This window comes from Rattus norvegicus, chromosome 9 (assembly GCF_036323735.1).
Source record: "Rattus norvegicus strain BN/NHsdMcwi chromosome 9, GRCr8, whole genome shotgun sequence".
NCBI lineage: Eukaryota > Metazoa > Chordata > Mammalia > Rodentia > Muridae > Rattus > Rattus norvegicus.
In genome coordinates, this window is record NC_086027.1 from 13,906,616 (window position 1) to 13,928,361 (window position 21,746).

General features: G+C 42.4%; 1 protein-coding gene across 3 annotated transcripts; it reads right to left on the reverse strand.

The window, feature by feature from the left end:
- Nucleotides 1-713: 713 nt before the first annotated feature.
- Nucleotides 714-19,977, reverse strand: LOC134480506 (uncharacterized). Of its 3 annotated transcripts, none has more exons than XM_063268014.1 (6): nucleotides 19,445-19,977; nucleotides 12,152-12,419; nucleotides 7,915-8,074; nucleotides 6,457-6,588; nucleotides 5,612-5,795; nucleotides 714-1,504 (listed from the first exon to the last, which is right to left on the reverse strand). In XM_063268014.1, exons 2-6 carry the CDS (start codon nucleotides 12,240-12,242, stop codon nucleotides 1,499-1,501), a joined length of 573 nt encoding a protein of 190 aa, XP_063124084.1. In that variant the 5' UTR covers nucleotides 12,243-12,419; nucleotides 19,445-19,977; the 3' UTR covers nucleotides 714-1,498. The 3 variants fall into 3 exon arrangements, with proteins under 3 accessions (XP_063124084.1, XP_063124083.1, XP_063124082.1); XM_063268013.1 differs by having other exon boundaries at nucleotides 8,786-12,419; nucleotides 19,445-19,947; XM_063268012.1 differs by lacking the exon at nucleotides 19,445-19,977 and having other exon boundaries at nucleotides 8,786-17,165.
- Nucleotides 19,978-21,746: the final 1,769 nt, after the last annotated feature.

Below are 21,746 nucleotides of genomic sequence, written 5' to 3' on the forward strand. Positions count from 1 at the left end.
GGAATAACATTTGAATTCGAAATGAAAAATATCCAACTAAAAATCAACAACAACAAAATGGTATTTTGAGCTTCGAATCAAAAAAAGCCACAGTCAGGAAACAGAGAATTGTATGCTTCTGGTTTTCTTCAAATATGCTCAGGGCCCAGGTAGGTTCTGGGCCCAGGCTGAACCAAGCAGGTTCCTGCCACTGACTTCTCCTCTATTCCTGTTTCCAGAGGCATCATGCAGATTAATATTGGGCCAGAGATGTGGGCAGAGCTGGTCAGAAGTGGCTTTCTTTCCTGTGGTCTCAGGATTTTCTGCATTCCAGGGTGATCAGCATTTTCTGCCCCGGGATTTGGGTGCAGGGTTCCCGATGGCTTTAAACTCCCTTATACCATGTTTATATGTCCTGGGAGGTGTTACAGAAAAATTAATGTTTATCCTATTAATTTGGTCAAAACTCTCATCGACAGAGTATAATTTAGAGGTAACTATATATTTGACAGCAAGCATACACAGTGGGTAATGTATGCATGATGAAGTTGAAATTCAGAGTTGGAAACACAGTGCACAGTGACTGTATAAATTCCTGTGAATCTCAGTCTGACTGGGAAGTGATTTGATGCCCAGTCCCCATGAGAATGCAGAGATCCATCCCTCCCTGATAGCTGTGGGACTTCAGATGTTGACACTAATGATCAATAAAGAAGGTTCTTAAGAGTGAAGAGTTTGAGATTACTCCTTTATTGACCAGAATACATCCAATTTACTTGATAGTAACCAGATGCAGGTAGTCAATATATACAGTCTATATCCTTATCAAAATAGAAAAGCAAATGAAGAAAACAACAACAACAGATAAATAACAAATCTTCAAATGAATAGAAGGAAAACCAAATAACCAAAACAATTAAAAATTAACCAAACTTTAAATAGAGGAATTGCACTAAGCATTTTTTGCTGCTCCTTTTGCAGAATAGACTTATAGCCTGTGGCTTGCCTTGGAGACATAGTAGACAAGCAGTTAGTGATGGTAATAATCTTTTCAAGACGAGTGGAAGTAGGTCTGTTTTGTTGGAGTGGGGGTATTAAGGAAAAAGCCATCCAACACTGAGTAGAAATTATATTACAGACTTTGTCACAAAGTCTTTCCAATATTGTGAACTGATCTCCATGAAACTCTTCTGGATGACCCACCAGGACAAGTACAAATTTACATGTGCACAGTCTTTCTGGATGACCAGCAGCTCTTGATTGATGTGCATCAGCACTTCTCTGAGTCCCTCAAAAAGTGTACACTTGCTGGAGAGAGGCATGGTGAAAATACAGCGTATTCAATCCAAAGAAATCAAACTACAGGAGGAAAATGCAGTCCACAGTTGCTATGGACATTACAGGTGAGATGCAATAGTGGTGTATTTGCTGTGCACACTTAGTTCTCCTCCTGTAGCTCTTCTCTCCAAGGGAGATCTTGTCCTGGACTGTGTCATGTTCGAGTTTCTGCTGGAGAATTTCAGACCTAGCAGAGCAAGGGAAAAAAAGGTTTAGTGAGTGGTTGTCAATTCGGCTCTCCCTCATATATCAGCTCTATTCAGTTGGACAATCCAGCATGACCTGTCAGCTGAGGTCAGTCCCTGCATCCCCAAGTGTCCTAGAGTACCTGCGCTTGGATTTATATCTCACCTTTCAAACTGTTAGAATTTGAACTGTGGACTATTCACTGTACTGGGATTAAGAGAAAAATGAGCATTTTTTTCCCACTGGTCCAGGTATATGACATTGAATAATAACATTGTAGCTATGTCTGAATCTGAGTTCAAGAGAGGTATGAGCAACCTAGAATACCATGTGGATTCCTTCTGGAGAACATGCCCAGAATTGAGGTGAAATTTCTGATTATGTTAGCACTGAAGGAACCCGTCTAGTTTCTATTTGTAACCACTGAGTCTGCAAATACACAGGGAAGCCATCTCACATCAAATCCATGGGAATTGCATAGATCCTGTAATCACTGAGAATGTGCTCCATGCAAATCTTCCCAGCGTACACAATGACATTAAAGGTGATTGTGATGTAGAAACAGAACAGCACCCCAGTAAGTCTATGGCTAGTGTAAGGCAATTTGTGAGAGGACAGAAGAGAAAATGTCCTCAGATCTTTCCGGAGAGATCACAGGAAGAAAGGAGTAGAACATAGCAAGAAATCCAGAGGATCATATATATTGTTTCATGGGCAAAATTCACATGAACTGTACCAGAACAATACTCTGAGTAGATCTTTAACTGCCTGAGGCTGAAATCCAGGTGGGGTGGTCATCCACCCAAAAAGGGTATTTATATAGGGAAGGATATTCAAATGGCTTCTTCCAGCCTGTGTCCCTACCTGAACATTAATGCTTAATGTAAAGATTCCCCAGGATTCGCTGGAGGCATAAAAAAAAATGTTGAGTGGGATATGTACATAGTGGCCAGAGCCTATAGACAGCTCAGTCAGTGATGTGCTGTCCTCCCATAAACCGTCATAGAGTCAGGGTTCTTTTTCCATTAACAATCTGGCTTAGCAAGTCCCAAAGGCTGTGTAGAGCTGTCTTGTTGCTCAGCAAAGGATCATATATTGGTGGTGGACTAGACTCTTGTTCTTGTTCACTCTTTCAGACTTTCCCCAAAGTGTGCAACTTCTTCTAATTGGAGCTGTCTTTACCATAGCCTGAGTGACTTCATGCCCAAAGCTAGAATCATAGGAAATCTCCATAACCAGGATCCAAATCAACAAATTTTCTCCCCGTACTGTGATTGCTCCAAAGATAATTTGAATAAGTAAGTAAAAGCTTGCATGGATTATCTCACACTGAATCAGAATCTATGGAAGGGCTCCATCGTATGGTACACTTTTACTCCTTGGCTGATGGACGTCTGGATAGATTCTCCTTCAAGGTTACTCTGGGACCACTACAACATTGATGCTCCCAGTTGCAATGGCAATACCTACTCCTTGTTGTGGAATCACTGGGTTAACTAAAACTTCTGTTCCACTTTCTGAACATGGCTTCTCATAGGGCTACCTGTTCTTACACTGTCAGACCCATTTGAAGCTCATCATTTCTCCTAACCCATTGAGGCTGAAATTAACTGAGAGAAAATGATGTTGATTGACAGCACTTGCAGAATGCTACACAGATAACATAGAGGAGCGCTTTGGATTATCTCTGCACCTAAAGGGGTCCCTGAAACTGCCCTGTTCTTGCACCACAGCATAGCTATGGGGCTTTTTCTGGATGACGATACAATTCCAAGCAACTCAAATTCTCAATGAATAAAATCCAAGCCAAACTCCCAGGGGAAGTTGTAGTGTGCCAAGGTAGCTCGAAAGAAATGGTAGCAGGCAATGTGAAAAGCAACCTTGGAGAAGACACAGTGAGTGACATAACCTTCCAATGGACTTTCACAATTCACAAAGAACAGAGAAGCAGAATAAACTCATGGATTTTTCTAGAGAAGCCTTGCCCTTACCTCCCAGTACTCCATTCCTTTGATGTGCTCCAAAGGATTTCAATGCAGATCAGTAGTTTTGCCCCTAATCACTTGAAAATCTAACTTTACAGGTGTTTTTGTGTCCTCGTTTTGGGGGTTGCATTTCTAAAGGATTTTATTGTCCTGCTTCTACACCATAACAAAAAGGGACCTGCAAGCTCTAGGCCTGTACCATTTGTTACCCCTGTGAAACATGACTCACTTGAACATATTTCCACTCCTCCCCCAGACTTCACAAGATAATTCTGTTCTGAAATTTTTGGAAACAATAAATTAGTAATTTAAGTGTCCTTTTCCTGTACAGAGCTAGATGGAGATGCCAAATGACTGGGCAGCTCTATTTCATGTTTCATGGATGTAAAGTGAACGCTTAGAGTACTTTTCTCATGAAACTTGGAAATAGAGGGAAACACACGTTCACTACTGCAAACACACACACACACACACACACACACAAACACACACAAACACAGACACCCAGATACACACTCACATGCACAAATGAAAACTTTGCACTTATGCAGCACATTTCCTGTTGAGTGAGGAATTAGTGGGAACAATGCTGTGTACAAGTCTCTTAGACTCAAGCAATATGTGCTGCCCTGACCTGTACTCATTTCCACTTCAGGAAACCTTTCTATGCAGATACTTGCTGGTCCGATAAGTAAGTTACATGTTCTGCACAGATAGCCTAAACAACACAACATCAAATCCCCAAGAGAGAAATTTCTAGGAAAAGACTCCATCAAGCTCTATGCTGACTCATCATAGGCCCCTCACTAAAACTACCCTGTTTCCTTCATAGAAGACTTTGGAAGCACCAGAGAAGACAGTAACTCATAGTCAGTTCCGAGGAACATTTGATCACATTAGAGTTCCTGTGATATAAAAACAACCTCAATGTCAGTCAGTAAAAGGCTAAATAAATAACATACAGTGAATTTTCTGAAATGCAGCACTGTGTACAATATTGGGAGGGAATCTATCCTGAAAGAATGCAGTGCCCATGATATAGTCAGCAAAGCAATGTCAGCAGAGGGTTGCACTCTAGGATTCCATGCAAGATCATGGGGAAGCCAATAAGACAATACAGAATCTTTCCGGGGGATAACTCTGTTCAGGTAAAGTAAAGAAATCTAATCCTTATTTTTAAAATAGCTAAATGGTTTAAGAATGTGTTGAGACAAATAAGAGAGGGGGCTCCACTTGGAACTGGATGAATGATGCAAAGACTGCTGGCCAGCACAAAACAGGAAGCTTCATGTTTGTTGAGAGACCTAGGCTTAAAGGACTAAGTTAGATAATGACTGGACAAAACTGCATGTCATGAACTGGCCTCCCCGCGTGCTCCCTAAGATGCAGGTCAGCACAGCAATGCACCTTTCTTGGTGAGAATTGGGGGTACATACGGATAACTTTGTTCTTGAAGTCTCAAGTCTCTCATGCCAACCCTCAGCCTTTGAGAAACCTTTTCCACATCCTTGCTCTTCTAACCAGCTTCAGGTTGTAAGGCCCAGTTATGAACTCTCAGGGGCACTCAAATAAGACAGAATTGACATACTGATACACAGGCTCTGTAGTTACCCAAGATCTATGAAGCATGAAGTCACCGTCTTCATATATAGGGACATGAGGGGAGGAAGAACAAAAGCCACCACAAATGACAATGAGAACCATTTCTTTGGCATTTCCACCAGGCTCTCCTCCTTGAAAACTACTTACTTCCTGAGTCTCACACGATCCTGAAAATAAAATGAGCTCCAGGCTTTTGCTTCATCCCTCAAAGCCCTGTTCTAGTCTAAAGAGGGGCTCCCACATAGCACCCTCCATACATAATGGCATGTAGTGCTGTGCTGTGTGATCAACCTATCTCCCTTAATGAAGTGCAGATTCTCGAAGAGGAGGAGCATTTGCTTTCCAACATGCAGTTTCTTGAAAAGGGGCTATCTCCACAGAAAGCCTTGTAAACCATCACATGAATGAACACTTGGATGAGACCTAGGTCAGGACATGGATCAGTCAATAGACAGTTACATTGGTTTGTCTATGATTATGGTAAGACATGAGGACAACCTGACCCTGAGTCCTAACCCTACCTGCTGTTGCTTGGCTCTGGGGTCACAGATGTTCATTCCGGCCTCTTCACAGAACCTCTTTGTCTCCACAGAGGATGCTGGCAGTTCAGTCTGCTCCACCAGCAGTTTTCTCTTCTCATTCAGCAAAATCTGTATATTGTTCTCCAATTGAGCTTGTTCACGCAGGAGCTGGGATTGCCTGATGCTGAACCACAAACAAACAATGGTAAATCCCAGCCAGCTTCTATTTGCCTGTCACTCCTGCAAGTCCAGTCATCCCTTCAAGGGCCCTCATCCCCAGAAATCACCAGAATAGAGCCACACTATACAAGTTAGCACCAATTAGAGGAGGTCAAATCCAGAGGATACATTCCCTGTGAATCAAAGTACTTCTGAAAATCCTGACACTAAGACGGTTTATATAAATCAAGGAAGAAGAAATGGTCCATATGGGTGCTTATATGTCCATAGTATGCTGAAAACATCTTCACGTTGTGGGGAAATTCCCTCTGAGGGGTAGTTGAAGATCCAATAGCTGTATAATCTTTCCATGTGTTTCTCATGGATCATAGACATCCTGTCAGAGTTCTAGAGATTCAGAGTTGATTGATATTCCCATTATGGTGCAAACCTTTTCTATCTTGAGGATCTTTAATGGGGAAAATAACAATTGGAGGGTCTTCTACACCCTTCACATGTAGGACAACTGAGTCCAAGAGCTACAAATCTAAGACCCTTGCCACAAGGCAGGCTTCTTTTTAAGAGTCAGACACTACAGAACCAGAGCCCTGACTTTGGTTCAAAGTCACACAGGACAGAAGCATTCCCTGCCTAGTGCTGGGTTTTCATCTCTGTCAGCGACTCACCGGTAGGAACTGTTCACTTGTATGAGCTCCTTGTACCTCTCCATGGCCTCACTTATTGAGTTGGTCATCATTTGCATAGCCATCATTCTCATCTCATGTTCGGATTGAAGGACTGGCAATTCGACATCCAGCCTGGGTTAGGTCATGGCCAAAGGAACAAATAACATTTTGAACTCATGATTTCAGAATTAGGTGAAATGTAAATAAAAAATATATAATAAAACAGTTCAAATTCAAGGAATGGTGGAAGGGAAGAAAGTGGCAAACTCAAAAACCAGACCAAAACCCAAGAGTGAGACTCAATCCACAGAAAATATTTCCATGTACATAAGCAAACATTTGTTTTGATATAAGGACTCCTTGGAATCTTGGGGAGATATGGTTCTGCAAAGACTCACTATGTAGGAGAGGGCAGAGCCTGAGAGCTGCCTGTTTGGGAATAACAACGGTCAAGACCACAGTGACCATTTCTAGGTCACAATGAACAATCCCTGGATAGTTAAAAAAATAAAAAACTAAAGATCAAAGCAGGTGAAACAAAGCAGGTAAAATCAGACTGTTCTCTCGATTACTTAAACTCAGTATGTACCACATACTTGCTCCTTCAAAGTATTTGTACTGGTTAAGTTTATTATCCTGGGCACAGGACAACAGAGCCAAGGGACCAATTGGAGGGACCTGAGCTTCAAGAGCTGGCCAGGTGAGCATGATGGAATTGACTAGTTCAGGAAGAAGATTCCTCCAGTCTGTGCCACAGCTTTGGGCCCAAGAGAAAGCTGTGATGACATTTCTCTTGTTTTGAATACTCAATCCTTGGTTTCTATTGTTACATGAATTCTCAGAGGGCATAACTATGTTTGACAGGGAAGAGGATTTATAGCACCTCCTCCCCTCAGGAGAGTCCTGTGTGCCACCAAGGTATACAGAAGGAGCAAAGTGCTCTGTAGATCAATGTGGGCCTCCACGTACTCATCACTATCATGACCTGCAAACTGTCCATCACACAAATTCTCAGACCCCATCAAAGGTCCCAGACGTACTGATCCTGAGTAAAACACCAACAAATACATCCACATATATACATACCAACCCATATCCAAAAACATTTAGAATGCCAACTACATCCATGGAGGTGCCATAGAATCAGTGTATAATGAACAAATTCAGAGGAAAAGAGTGATGACCTGCAGGCATTTCATTCACACACACACTTGCAGTAAGTGTGACCAGGTCCTTCCAGCTGTTGACAGAACCAATGCATCTCCAACCACCTCAGGCTCAACTACAAAACAGGTTAACCCCAAACACACAGCACCTAGCTTATCTCACAAGCTAATGCATGCCAAGTCTCCTTAAAATCCAGGATGAGAGGTGAAACTCTCTCGTGCTATGAGGAAATCTTGGGTTAGCAGAGAGAGAGCACAAGACAGTGAACAGGTTACTGGGCATAATGATTACCTGTGGTCCCAATCATCATAGATATAAAGGTCCAGGATTTGGTAAAGTTCATCCCTCTCGAATTGACACTTCTGGATTTCAAATTTGAGTTCCTCCAGTTCCTTTAGACACTCCACTTGCTGACTTATTACACTTTGGGATGATGCCTTCCTACCAAATCCTGTAGATAGATAAACCCAAGTTAATTTGCATATTTGATGGCCCATGGGAGGAAAAGACCATTCCGAATACCAAAAGGCAGTTGAGGAAGATGAAATGGTAGACTGGGTGAATCCCAAAAAGAGCAGAAAAGCTATTTTGAAGCTGGACTTTAAGCTATGACCCTCTTCCCAACCTCTAATGCCATACACGTGCCACACTCACTATTATAGGACCCCTGGCACTGAAAGTTATAACCTGACTGAGACATAAACATCTGGGATAATGTTATCTCATATCAGATGTGGTGCAGTTAATCCTAGAGTTCATAATGCTTAGCTCCATCAAGCTCTAATCATCTATGTTCCAGTCCAAAGTGTCTGAGAACTCAATTCATGACTAGGGGTGCATCCTTCCTTGTTCTCACCATAGAGACTTATGTAACCTACAGTAATCTAGAGGATGAAGTTCTTCAACTCCCAACCATGGATGGTCACATTGTTAATCTCACAGTGCCTCCTCCTGCCATTCATTGACATTCACAGTTAAAAAACTTCAAGAAAAGACACTGAAGGCTTACCACTTTATGTCTTTCAAATTTAAGGTTAGGAACTCCTGACTCTTGGTTTGCCTTTGAGAAATCCCAAGGCTCCTGCTTGTAAGGCCTAGCCTTAGAAGGCACATCTCAAACCTACCTCCTTGAGGATGTTCCCCAACTCTGCCCAGGACTCACCAGGCCTTCCCCAGAATGATTTCCTCCTTCCTGTTTCACTAGAGAGGGGGTCAGCTTCCCTCTGACCTGGTATGGTCTCTCCTTGATCTCCCCTTTCCTTCCGAAATAGCCTGAGCAGCTGGCGAAACATGCCTGCTTGTGAACCCAAAGGGAACTGAAGAAAGATCCCAAAGGCAGTTGGTGTCACCACAACACTGGTGACATCACAGAAGATTCTAGGGATCTCTTAGATACAATAGATTGCCCAGTGAAGTGCTTACTGGTGATGTCACTGGAAAGTTCTATGGCCTACCTACTAACCAGCTCTCCCCAAACTAATGATTTTCTGTGGGGACCCTTTCCTCCAGTCTCTCATGTGTCGCTGGGAATACCATTTGGCAACCTCTATTTCAAAGCTAGATATTTCTCTCTGCTTCATTAAAAGTCAACAATGCTTTTGCTGGGGAGGGCTGCTTACAACCCTGAATTTGAGAGCAGATTTTTCTTAGCACCCAAATCTCTAGGGACCAAGGAGGAGGGAGACTTTACTTAAAAGTAAATCTACTACTTGAGACAATGCATGTGACACACATTTCCATTCCTAAGGTTTTCCCTTTTTCTGGAGGCCAATATATTTCTTCTATACCTCTGAGTGTATAAAACCTGGAAATATTTGCTTACTGTGCAGTCCTTGACAGCCGACATTGTTTCCATTTACATATCCATGTATTTCACAAAATCAATGGTCTATAATCCTATTTCTTTTGCAATAAAAACTCCTTTTCCATGGGAACATAGTGATCAACTACAGGGCATATATAAAAGAATAAGTTTCTGTCCCTTTTATATATTATGTAGGATATCTTCCTTTTCTCAAATATAACAAGACAATTAAATTGGACATCAGTGAGCAAATGTCAACCTGGACCTTGTGTTACTACATTGTAACTACGTAGCCATCACTTTTACAATATCATTCTTCCTGAATAGCCAAGTCCAGGCATGAGAATATTGGGGGCTGCACCATGATCTTTTACTTCTAGCAAACATAACAATCAGGAGAACGGGAAGGGAGTGGAATGGCGTGAGGTCAGGTTGAAGCTCAATTTTAATGGGTCCATAAGTTCTGGAGGGTGTCCATTTGGCATTGTGATATGTGGATTCTGTCTTCTTATCCTAGGTTTTATAATCCCACCTGAATGTGTGCTATAATGCCACCAAACCTCACAGATGTAAGAGTGAAAATCATGTATGACGTTCTGGGAAGAACTCTGCCTTTTACTACCATCTGGAGTTATACAACATCACTATACAAAGCTCAGAAGAGAGGGGTGCAGATGTGCGGGCCTTAGAAGTTGAGGATCTTTTCTTCTGATTAAGCCACTTGTTTTTCCTATGTAATTTTTCCCTTGCTCTTTTACTAATGGTGGCTGACTTCTTTCCTGGCCTGAGGTAGACTGGAGTCCAATCTTGTGGATTACTGAACCTTCTATTTTTGAGATGACAGGCCCACCAAGGGTCCTACTGCATACAGAAGGTGTGAATAATTCTCAGGGGCTGGAGTAAGTTAAAAACGTCTGTGACAACAAAGAACTGATTAAGAAAACAAGAGCCCAGCTGCTCATCAAGATCACAGTTGTATGATAGTAAGAAAATGTGAATAGGCATCAGGTGAAAAGATAAATTAATTAGGAGGTCATAGGCCTAGAAGGGTTATCCTTTGCTCTCAGTGGAGCTGCCCTTCTTTCTGCCATTCCTCGCCCTCTGCCACAGGACCAGAGACTTCCCCAGACAACTGGCTGGCCTTGCCAAAGACCTGGCAGGGCTTCTCCCTGCAGAATAGGACATGTAGAGTCCTTGAGGACTCACCAAGAGGTCTCCTCCACACAGGTTCCTTGTTGTCAAAGGGAAATGTTCCTGCAGAATCCTGCCATGGCAGCAGGAATTTCAACCTGGCTGCTCTTGGTCCAGCTCACTGGGTGCAGGCCTGAGGCCCAGGGGTATCTGGGGAAAGAAGCAGCACACACTACCTCACAGCTCTCTCTTTGTTGGATGCAACTGCTAGGACTGTGATAGGATTTTTGTTTCTTTGTGTGTTTATTAGAAATACCTACAAAGCTGATTAAAGTTGTAACATGCCTTCATACCCAGAATGCAGAATGTTTTTAAATCATTGTTGTTCCTGTTTTATGTTTGGATTTTGTTCTTTAATCCCCTCAGGAAATTTCCCTGTGCTTAGAATGTTAAGCACATGCTCAGGAGGGATCGATTGTTCAAGTTAGGCAAAGCTTTTGTTCTCACCATCACTCCACAGATGATGCCATTACTTACTTTCAAATAAGAAAACAGTCATAGAAAAGTAAATTAACCTGTAAGCTATCACAGAAGAAACACATCATGATTGTGGAATGGTAACCCAGTATTTTGTATTTCCTAAGTTATTTTTATTTTAAACTTTTTTATTGGATTTTTTGGGGTACATTTCATTTTTTTTAAATCTTTAAAGGTATCTTTTATTCCTCTCCTCCCATTTACAAGGTGGAATTTCACCTGTGATTGTTAGTCCAGATAGTTTGGTCAATGGCTTAGATATCACCTTGGCCTAGTTTCCTTGGCATAAGCTGAGTTAGAAGCAGACTCAAAGATTCAGGACCAACAAATAATGAATTCCACTACATCTGGATCCCCAGCCTCACAGCCAGGAAGGGACTGGATTTCCATTCACTATTTAAAAAGATGCAGTTCATTAACATGTAAAAAAATTTCTCAAGTATATTAAAGTGTTGACCATGATCATACAGTTTTTCAAATACCTGGCATTCATCTTTTTCCAAATCCTAAAATTTCTTTCTTATTCACATTTTTTGATTATTTTTTGGCATTAGTATCATTTTTTTAAATTTTAGTTTTTTTAATAGATATATATGTTTTATTCAAACGTTATTCCCTTTCCCAGCTTTTGGTCCATAAACCCCCCTGCCGTGCCCTCTCCCATATATATGGTCCCCCAATCCATGCCACTTAGAAACCCCTTCCCGGATATTTCCCTGCACTCAGGGTCCAACCTTGTTAAGAACAAGGGCTTCCCCTTCCACAGGTGCCCCAACAAGGCTATTCTCTCCTACATATGCAGTTGGACCCCTGGGTCAGTCCACGTATAGTCTTTTGCTAGTGGTTTATTTGGTTGGCATTGCTGTTCTTATGGGGTTGCAAGCCCTTCAGCTCTTTGAATCCTTCCTCTAATTCCCATAAATGGCGTCCTGCTCTCAGTTCACTAGTTTACTGCCAGCACTGACCTCTTTATTTGAAATGCTCTGCATGTGTCTCTCAGTGGAGATGTATATCCAGTCCCTTTCAGTAAGCACTTTTTAGCTTCATCAATCTTACCTAGTTTTGGTGGCTGTATATACATGGGCCACATGTGGGGCAGGCTCTGAATGGCTGTTCCTTCAGGCTCTGCTTTAGATTTGGCCTCCATATCCCCTCCTATGGATACTTTTGTTCCCCATTTTAAGAAGGTGTGGGAACATCTGCACTTTGGTCATCCTTTTCTTGAGTTTCCTGAGATCTGTAGATTGCATCTTGGGTAATTTGAGGTTTTGGTCAATATCCACTTATCAATGAGTACATACTGTCAATGAGGGGTGCTGAGAATCTGGAAGAGAATGGGGGACAAGAGACGTGACGAAGGACTCCAAGACAAGAGTCTGATCAAGGCGACAATTTTATTTTTCCCCAAGGCTGAATTTGTACCATAAAAAGGGTAACAGAGAGAGGAGAGAAGTAAAAAACAATTACCCACGCCAAGGACACAATATTCATGTGGTCAGGGAATCGGCTGATGTTGACAGGTTGTCAGAAAGTTCACAGGTTTGTCATATCTATTAGTCAGCAGGATGTTGGTTTTTCAGAAAGGTTACAGGTCATGACATTGGGTATCTTAACGTCACACGTTATCATATGATTATTCATCTTGACCACCACATTTGTATTAGTCTTCTGCAGCTGGCTGGGGATTTTCCATGAACCCAGTCATACTTAATGCTAACCATAATAATAACATCAATAATGGAGGGCTTCAAGGCCATCGCTACCAAGAGCATACCAAGTGTGTTTTTCTGTGATTGGATTACCTCACTGTGGATGATATTTTCTAGTTTTTTCCATTTGCCTATGAATTGAACGTAGTCATTGTTTTTGATAGCTGAGTGGTACTCCATTGTGTAGATGTACCACATTTTTCGAATCCATTCCTCTGTTGAAGGGCATCTGGGTTCACTTCAGGTTCTGGCTATTATGAATAAGGCTGCTATAAACTCAGTGGATCATATGTGTTTGTTTTATGTTGGAGTATCTTTTGGGTATATGCCCAGGACAGGTATAGCTGTGTGCTCAGGTAGTGCAATCTCCAATTTTCTGAGGAACCTTCCGACTGATTTCCAGAGTGCTTGTACCAGTTTGCCATCCCAGCAACAATGGAGGAGTGTTCCTCTTTCTCCACATCCTCACCAGCATCTGTTGTCACCTGAGTTTTTGATCTTAGCCATCCTGACTGGTGTGATGGGAGATGTTTAATAGCAGTTTCTATGTCTTTATGAGTTACGGGTTTGTTTCGAAGGTATATTTATTCCTGATTTAACTGTGGTACCTGGTATCTGTATAGAAAATTGTCCATTTCCTCTACATTTTCCAGTTTTGTTGAATATACGTTTTTGTAGTAGGATTTGATGATCTTTTTAATTTCTTCAGATTTTGCTGTTATGTCTCCCTTTTATTTCTGATTTTATTAATTTGGATACACTCTCTGTGCCCTCTGGTTAGTATGGCTAAGCGTTTATTTATCTTGTTGATTTTCTCAAAGAACCAGCTCCTGGGTTTGCTGATTCTTTTGATACTCGGTTATGTTTCTTCTTGTTTGATTTCAGCCCTGAGTTTGATTATTTCCTGCTTTCTACTTCTCTAGGGTTTATTTAATTTTTTTCTAGAGCTTTTAGGTGTGCTGTGTAGCTGCTGAAATATGCTCTCTCTTGTTTCTTTTTGCAGGCACTCAGAGCTATGATTTTTCCTCTTAGCGCTGCTTTTATTGTGTCCCATAAGTTTCAGTATGTTGTATCTTCATTTTCATTTACTTCTAAGAAATCTTTAATTTTTTTCTTATGTCTCCAATGACCAACCAAGTTGTCATTGACGTCAACTTCCATGTATATGTGGGCTTTCTGTCCTATTTGTTGTTATTGATCAGTAGCCTTAGTCCGTGGTTTTTTGATAGGATACATGGGATTATTTCTATCTTCCTGTATCTGTTGAGGCCTGTTTTGTGACCGATTATATGGTCAATTTTGGAAAAGGTACTGTGGGATGCTGAGAAGAAGGTATATCCTTTGGTTTTAGGGTGGAGTGTTCTATAAATATATGTTAAATACATTTGGTTCATAACTTCTGTTAGTCTTTCTATGTCTCTGTTTAATTTCTGTTTCCCTGATCTGTCCATTGATGAAAGTAGGGTGTTTAAATCTCCTACTATTATTGTTTGTGGTGCAAAGTATGATTTTTTTGAGCTTTAGAAAGGTTTCTCATTGTTTAGGGACACAACTGCTATATACTTGACAAATATAGCAATCACGCAGAACATCTGTAGAAAGCCTGTGACCGTTGGCCATATGAGGATGAGTGTCTTTCAAATATCATCATGATTTTTGGTAAGATCTTCCCTGTAATTGGTGGCATGGCTTCCCACAAACATGGTCCAGTTGTCTAAAATCTACTCCTTGGTAAGAATCTTTTTTTATCTGACTCATACACCAGATGCCAGAACTCACCCTGTGCATGGTCATAGTCCTGAGGGAGGATCCAGTGGCGAATCTTATCCTAGTCCAGCTTCCCATCCTTGTTCAGATCTGGGAAATCATTGAACTGCTCCCCAGACAAAACCAAGTCTGTCTCAGGGCAATTGTCCTCGTGAGAAAAAGATGTTCACAATGTACTCATCCTGGTCCACAAAACCATCCCCGTTCTTGTCGATATCCTCCAGGGTTTCCAGAACTACAATCTCCTTCATATGTTCTAAATCCTCTTAGTGTAGAAAAGCAATGAACCCGTCCTGAGTAGCTGTCAGGTCACCGTCAAGGCCTTAAACCTCCTCTCATCTCATGGAGGCAACTTTTTAAAGTTGTGATGATCAGAGCTATCTTGGAATTCAGCAAGGTTAACCAGGTAGTAGCCATAGTTGGCCTGATTGTATTCTTCCCAGGAGATCTTTTCGTATATGTATCCCAATCCTTCCAGAGTTTAGCCACATTATGGTTGATGTATCATTTCTGTACCTGTTTGATCCAAACTTTCAGGTCTTCAGTAGTAACAAGGCCACCTCCATCACTGTCAATTGGATCAACAATTTTCCCCAGCCTCTCCTGCTCTCGTCCAGGCTTACTATCAAAGGTCTTGGAGTCCTCCTTGCCCAGGAAGTCCTCATGATTGTACAGGAAGCTGTCCTAGTCCTCTGGTGGCCACTCACCCAGCTCTGAATCGGGACAAACCATGTGCTCCTTGCTCATCATGCTCTTGGCCCTGAACACCAGGACCAGTGCCAGCAGCATCCCATGGGGAGTCCCAGGCTGACACCATACACCACAGTCGTGATCAAAGGGAGGCAGCAGGGAAGGAGGTGCTCAGAGCATCCTTAGCCGCTGTCCATCCCCAGAGAGGGCTTTTGTTACATTTCAAATGTTATCCCTTTTCCTGGTTTCCCATCCACTAAACCCCTTATAACACGCCTCCCCCTTCTACTATGAGGGTGTTACCACCCACCCAAACTCCCAGGCCGACCTGCCTCCCTGTTCTGGTTTCCTCTATACTGGGGCATCAAGCCTTGACAAGACCAAGGGCTTCTCCTCCCATTTGTGCCCAAGAAGGCCATTCTCTTCTACATATGCAGCTGTAGCCATGGGTCTGTCCATGTGTACTCTTTGGATGGTGGTTTAGGCCCTGGGAGCTCTGGGTGTTTCTTACTGTTGTTCTTATGTGGCTGTAAACCCCTTCAGCTCCCTCAATCCTTTCTCTTAACTCTCCATTTGGGACCCTGTTTTCAGCTAAATGGTTGACTGCAAGCATCTGCCTCTGTATTTGTCATGCTCTTTACCCCACTCTTTTGAGCAGATCACCACAGAGCAACAAAGATGTATTGTCTTGGCGTGATGATGTATAGACAAATAGTTGATTTCTTAATTCCTAATGATGGTTCTATAAGAATTCCTAAATTAGATTAGTAATTTTAAGCTTTTATAATAGGACTGCTATTATGTTTTCTCTGGTGATCAAAATTGCATTGAGATCTCTTCTATTCTTAAAGTGTCATGAGTGAATTGCTTCTCCAATACCAAGGAGGCATCTACAAATTAGAGCCCATCCTAAGAGGGTATAAACCAATTAACCAAAGTTCATAAAAGGAGAACAAATCATTTACTATAGGTGCATGGACTGAACATAAATAACTGACTGGATTTGCCTATAGGTAATTTCACTTATTTTTTTCTCATAAAAATTACAGCTTTTAACTCTCCATGAATGTGCAGAGCTGGTGACAGATGGTGACTGTTTATCCTGAGGATTACTCTTCATGGATATGCATGTAAACATTCTCTGTCGTAAACTGATTATCCAACTTATGATTTGAATTCCTGTGCAAACTTGTGGTGAACATTTCACCATGTGATGCTGTGTTCAGAAAGATATACAAATACTGAGTACAAAGAGAGAGAAGCTTTTTAGACAGAACTGAACTGAAGAGAACAGAACTCAAGAAGAACTTAGAAGTAAAGGCACAGCGTTGAGAGGAAGGCCTTGAGAGTAAGGAAATTATTGTGTCATAAGAGCAAGAGGAAAGGAGATAAGAAGAAGAGAGCAAGGAGAACCTCTTTAGTCAAACTTTATGGAGGGAAACTTTTGTCTTTTAGGAAAACTGAAGAACTTAGAAATAAAGGTTAAAATCACTGCTCTTCAGCCTTCAGTCAGGCTCACTGGCTAGCCTGTGCTCTTCAGTCAGGTTCACTGGCTAGCCTCTGCTCTTCAGTCAGGCTCACTGGCTAGCCTGTGCTCTTCAGTCAGACTCACTGGCTAGACTCTCCTCTTCAGCTGGGCTCACTGGCCGATGGAGCCCTAGCACATTGCTTAACCATCTGCTCATGACTGCGTGACTACGCTGACCACCTGACCGCCCTGACTTCTTAAAGTCATTCTCTAGAAAGAGCACAAGAAACCAAAGAGAAACACCGCAGCAAACTTTTCCCATGGGCTTTGCTTAACCTTAAGTGCTTTCATTATTTCTTTAAAAGAGTGAAATATAATTTAGGCTATTTATATGTCCAAGAGAGCTGTGCAGTAGTCATTGCTTTAGGGAATTTGGTGCTAAATCAAAAGATTCCTTTATTCTATTATGATGTTATCTGTATGCTGTACGATGTATGTTTAGAAAACACAAAACTAAATTCCTAAATCTAGATGTTTTAAGACATCAGCTCATGGAGAAACATATCTGCTTACCTATCTAGACTGGCCTTTTTTGCTATACTGCAGGTAAAATCAATTTTCCACACTAATTCCATGATTTTCAAGAATGATTAAGAGTAAAATATGTTGAACATAATGGCCAGAAAGGGGGTTCTGTCAAGTTGTCTTATGTGGGTCAAGATACCAAGCTATAACTGGTCAACCTAAAACCACCTGTTCCCAAAACTAACAGAACTTACAGAAAATACATACTTTCTTATCATTCCTCCTCCCCAATGGTCAGTGATTTATTGAGCACCTAATACGATCCTAGCACTGTGCATCTAAGGGTGTAATGGTGAATAAAAAGCTTAATAAAAAGCCTCATTAAGTAATAAAGAAAAATGAAACATAACTTTGAAACTCAGAATTCAATATAAGAAAACCACCATTTCTTTAACTGGTGATTTCTGAAAACTTCATCATTTTTTCCATGGACTTCTACAGTAATGATACTCAGTCTTGATTTTGTAAGTCACAAAAAGCAAGTCACACTTCTTTCTTGGCTCCCACAACTGTCAAAGAGAACAACACTGTCACTGTCCATTTCGCTTCCCTATCAATCCTGCTATGGATGGTAATGAATTCCAGTCTTTTCAATGTGAAAACAGGCCACCACTTGAGGGGAAAGGTTATTAAAATTACCCAAAACCGTATATTCTCTAAAATTTTCACATAACATTTTACTGATATCACAATGTAAATTCACCACAAATATTTATCCAATGAAAATATTGAATAGCTCTGCAAATAGGAGCGATAATCATATATACTTGAAAACAACTATCATGGAAACAAATGACGTAATAGGAGAAAAGTTACATCACTAAAAAGTACAGAAGCAGCAAAAAAGACACTACATTTCTTGGTTTGAAAGTTAGGTGATACACTTGATCTCTAAAGACAGGCAATGTACTTGATTTTTAAGCCCTTCAACTGTGCCCTGTCCACACAGAAACTACAGTAGATGACAATCTTTTGTAAGATTTATTTATTTATATGTGAGACCATGCAGCTGTCTTCAGACACAACAGAAGAGGGCATCAGTACTCCTTACAGATGGTTGTGAGCCATCATGTGGTCGCGGGCATTTGAACTCAGGACCTCTGGAAGAACACTTGGTGCTCTTACCCATTGAGCCATCTCTCCAGCCCTCACAATGGCCTCTTACACAGCATCACAGTGGTCTATTTCACTAGATGGCTCCAGGGTGATAACAGAGAAACTTTCACAGTTCCTGAGCACTTCTGAGTTCAAACACCACCAGTGCCCAATCTGTGCTGTTGGCACATTCTGACCTTCTCCTAAGGGTTGTCAGCCACAAAAGGGACGGGTTAGCACCAGACAGCATTCATTGCCCAATCCTAAAAACCCCCTCTATTCTGAAAAAGCCACATTCCATGCTTGCTCCAAATTTGAGGAAGCCAAATGGTTGATCTGGCTCAAGGCTCCTCTTTTCTTAGCTCATCAACATTCTTTTTCCACTTCTTGTCACAAGAAGTATGTTTTTATGCTGCAACTACACTGCAGTGTTTGAAGGAAACCACCATAAACTCTGGGTGTCACCTCTTGAAATTTAAAATTCACAAAACAATTCATGGCTTTCTAATCAGCACCATGGAAAATAAACAAAAACAAGAAAACCATTCCAAAGGAACTTGCTGATCTGGAGGCCTGCTCACAGCAGGCAGGAAAGAATTAAATTATGCAGAACTGTAATCTGCATAAATTGCCTGAGGTTTTAAGAAAATATATTCCCATGATCCCCATCCTTTAACATACAATGAAAACATTACAGGGAATGTGCCACCAGGCTAAGCTGCCTCTGAAAAGCCTGTCCTGCCCTGGCAGGTACAGGTCATTTAATTCTAAGTCAATCTAGAGAGAGGTGACAGCCCCAAGTTGCTCTGGGGATGTCAGAGCACAGCTGTCATGCACACTCAGATCACCTCTCCATTCTTTCCCAATGCCATAGGCTTTCCAATCCCTGCTTCAGCTCTCCATACATCCCTGAACCCTCCCTTCCCCTACCCAATGGGCTCCCTTTGCATTGCCTCCTTCTGCCACTGCTTTCCCAGGGCTGGGGTGGGGGCGGCCCAGAAGGAGCCTTAGGAGGGACGCGGGTCTCCTATGTACCTTGATGATGCTGCTCTTAAGGTGCAGACCGCCCTGCTTGAGGCTTGCTGTCCCTGGGGAGCAGACCGGAGGTCGGGCTAGGGGTCCGCCCAGGCGCCAGGCCTCCAGGTCCCCTGGCAGGACTAGCCTTGGCTTCTTCCCTGGACACTGCAAGGGTGGAGTCGCCATTGGAAACCCCGCCACTGTCTTAGCGCGCCCTCCCGTGGCCGAGGTGACCCCCAACGCCGTTACCGCCCCCTTCTCTGTCAGCTTCTTCTGATTTTTCTTTTCATTTTTTTCTTTTCTCTTTTTGTTCGCGACGTGGCGCCTGAGAAGAGCTCGCCTCCAGGAAGGAGGACATCGTGCAGGCAGAATCACGTCTGGGCCCTGCCGGGGTTGGAGAGGGAGAGAGAGGAGTCAGCTTGGGCGGCGGCGCCCCGGCTGCCGGCACCCGCGGAAGGAAAACTCACCCAGGCACACGCGCTGCTGCCGGCGCCAAATATAACGCGCGCGCCCCGCCCCCTCAGGCCCGGCGCTCACCCACCAGCTCCGCGTGCCCTGAGGCCCGGCTCGGGCGCGGTCGAGCGGCGGGGTGGGAAGGACACGTGTGCCCACTCCGTGGCGCAGACAACACCCGGAGGCAGGACAAGGGGAGGCGCGTGGTGTGGAGCTCCGGGCTCCGCTCAGGCCCGTCAGTCCCCTCTCAGGGCCCGCTGAGGCCGGGGCGGATTCTTCGGGCCTCCAGGCCCACCGTGACCAACCTGAGGCCATCACAGCCGGAGCTTCCTGGTGCCCCAGGCTGGAGGCTTGGGCATGGCAAGCATGGCAATTGTGGTTGCCACTCTCCTAGGCCGGTTCAGCAGGGCACAAGCCACCACCTGCTGTCCTCGCCTGAAGGCATCTTGATGGGGCTGAGAGCCCACATCCAGCAGGTGAGCCTCAGTGCTCAGGGCCATGGTCTTGGGTCTGCACCTTGTTGCCAGCCCCTCACACATATGGCAGCATCACACATATGGCTCCTTCTACCAACCGCCACTAATCACCATTTGGACATTCCATCACAGTGTTCTCAAGAAGAAAGATGCAAACAAACACGAAAAGAATGAAATTTAAAATCTTTTTTATCAGGTTGGAGAGATGGCTTGGTGGTTAAGAGCGCTGCTTCTCCAGTGCTCCCAAGTTCAATTCCCAGCAACCACATGGTGACCCACAACTATCTGTAGTGGGATCCAATGCCCTCTTCTGTCTGAAGCTCTCTTCTGACATGCAGGGACACTCGCAGACAGAGTGGTCATGTACATAAATAAATAAATCTTTAAAAATAAAGCCTTCTAATCAGTTAATGTATCTACATCTAGAAGCTAGAAAAGGGTCACAGCAATATTAAAAATAACTCAGAAATAGTAAAGGGATGTACGAGAGTCACAAAATTCACTGGGCAAGATGGTTTATACCTGCAATCCCAACACTCACAATGCTGAGGTAGGTGGATTGCCTTGAGTTCAAGGCTAGACTAAAGTGTGAGTCCTTGTACTAGAAAACAGAACACTTGAGGAGGGGATGGAGAGAGAGACAGAGAGACAGAAGAGACAGAGAGACAGAGAGGGAGACAGAGAGAGAGAGAGAGAGAGAGAGAGAGAGAGAGAGAGAGAGAGAGAGAGCTTGATGTCATTTCCTGCACTGATGACAAGCTACTGAAGAATGTGAATGTCTCCTATCAAGCACAGAGAGTGCTAATGACAGAATGGGTTTCTTATTAAGATATCATAAACTATAGATGAAAAGTAAAGGAATGTATAATAAATAAAAGAGAAATCAGACATCGGAAACCTAAATTTAGAAGACTGTATATGTTTAAGTCACCTGGAGGGAATGGACGATGTGGGGGAGAGAATAATCAGAATAAATTATATATGTGTATGAAAATGGAAACTAAGAGCAACCAATGAAAAGAGAAAAGCAGGTTTATTTTACGATGAAATTGAGTTCCCATATGACACTATGTAACATTTTGTAAATTGATTATATGAATTATCAGCAATAAAAATCAATTGTTATTAAAGATGTGGTTGTGTTCATATTAATTAGAAATGTTTTAAATTCTTTTTTTTATTTGCTTATTTATTGATTGATTTTTTTTTAAGATAGGGTTTTCCTATATAGACCAGGTCGACCTCAAAAAACAGATCCACCTGCTTATGCCTTCAAAGTGTTAGGATCAAAAGTGTATATTCACACATGAAAGTTACATTCTTAAAGTGATAAAAAAGAAAGTACAGTTATCAACATGGTAAAATTATTGAACAGTGATCAAGTGAATGGA

Excerpts from the sequence above, each read along its gene's own strand:
- LOC134480506 (XM_063268013.1), bottom strand. The coding sequence starts at position 8,915 with ATGTTTCGCCAGCTGCTCAGGCTATTTCGGAAGGAAAGGGGAGATCAA. Across the intron at positions 8,075-8,785 it reads ATCATTCTGGGGAAGGCCTG|GATTTGGTAGGAAGGCATCA; the intron begins GTGAGTCCTGGG and ends ATCTATCTACAG. Across the intron at positions 5,796-6,456 it reads CAAGTGAACAGTTCCTACCG|CATCAGGCAATCCCAGCTCC; the intron begins GTGAGTCGCTGA and ends TTTGTGGTTCAG.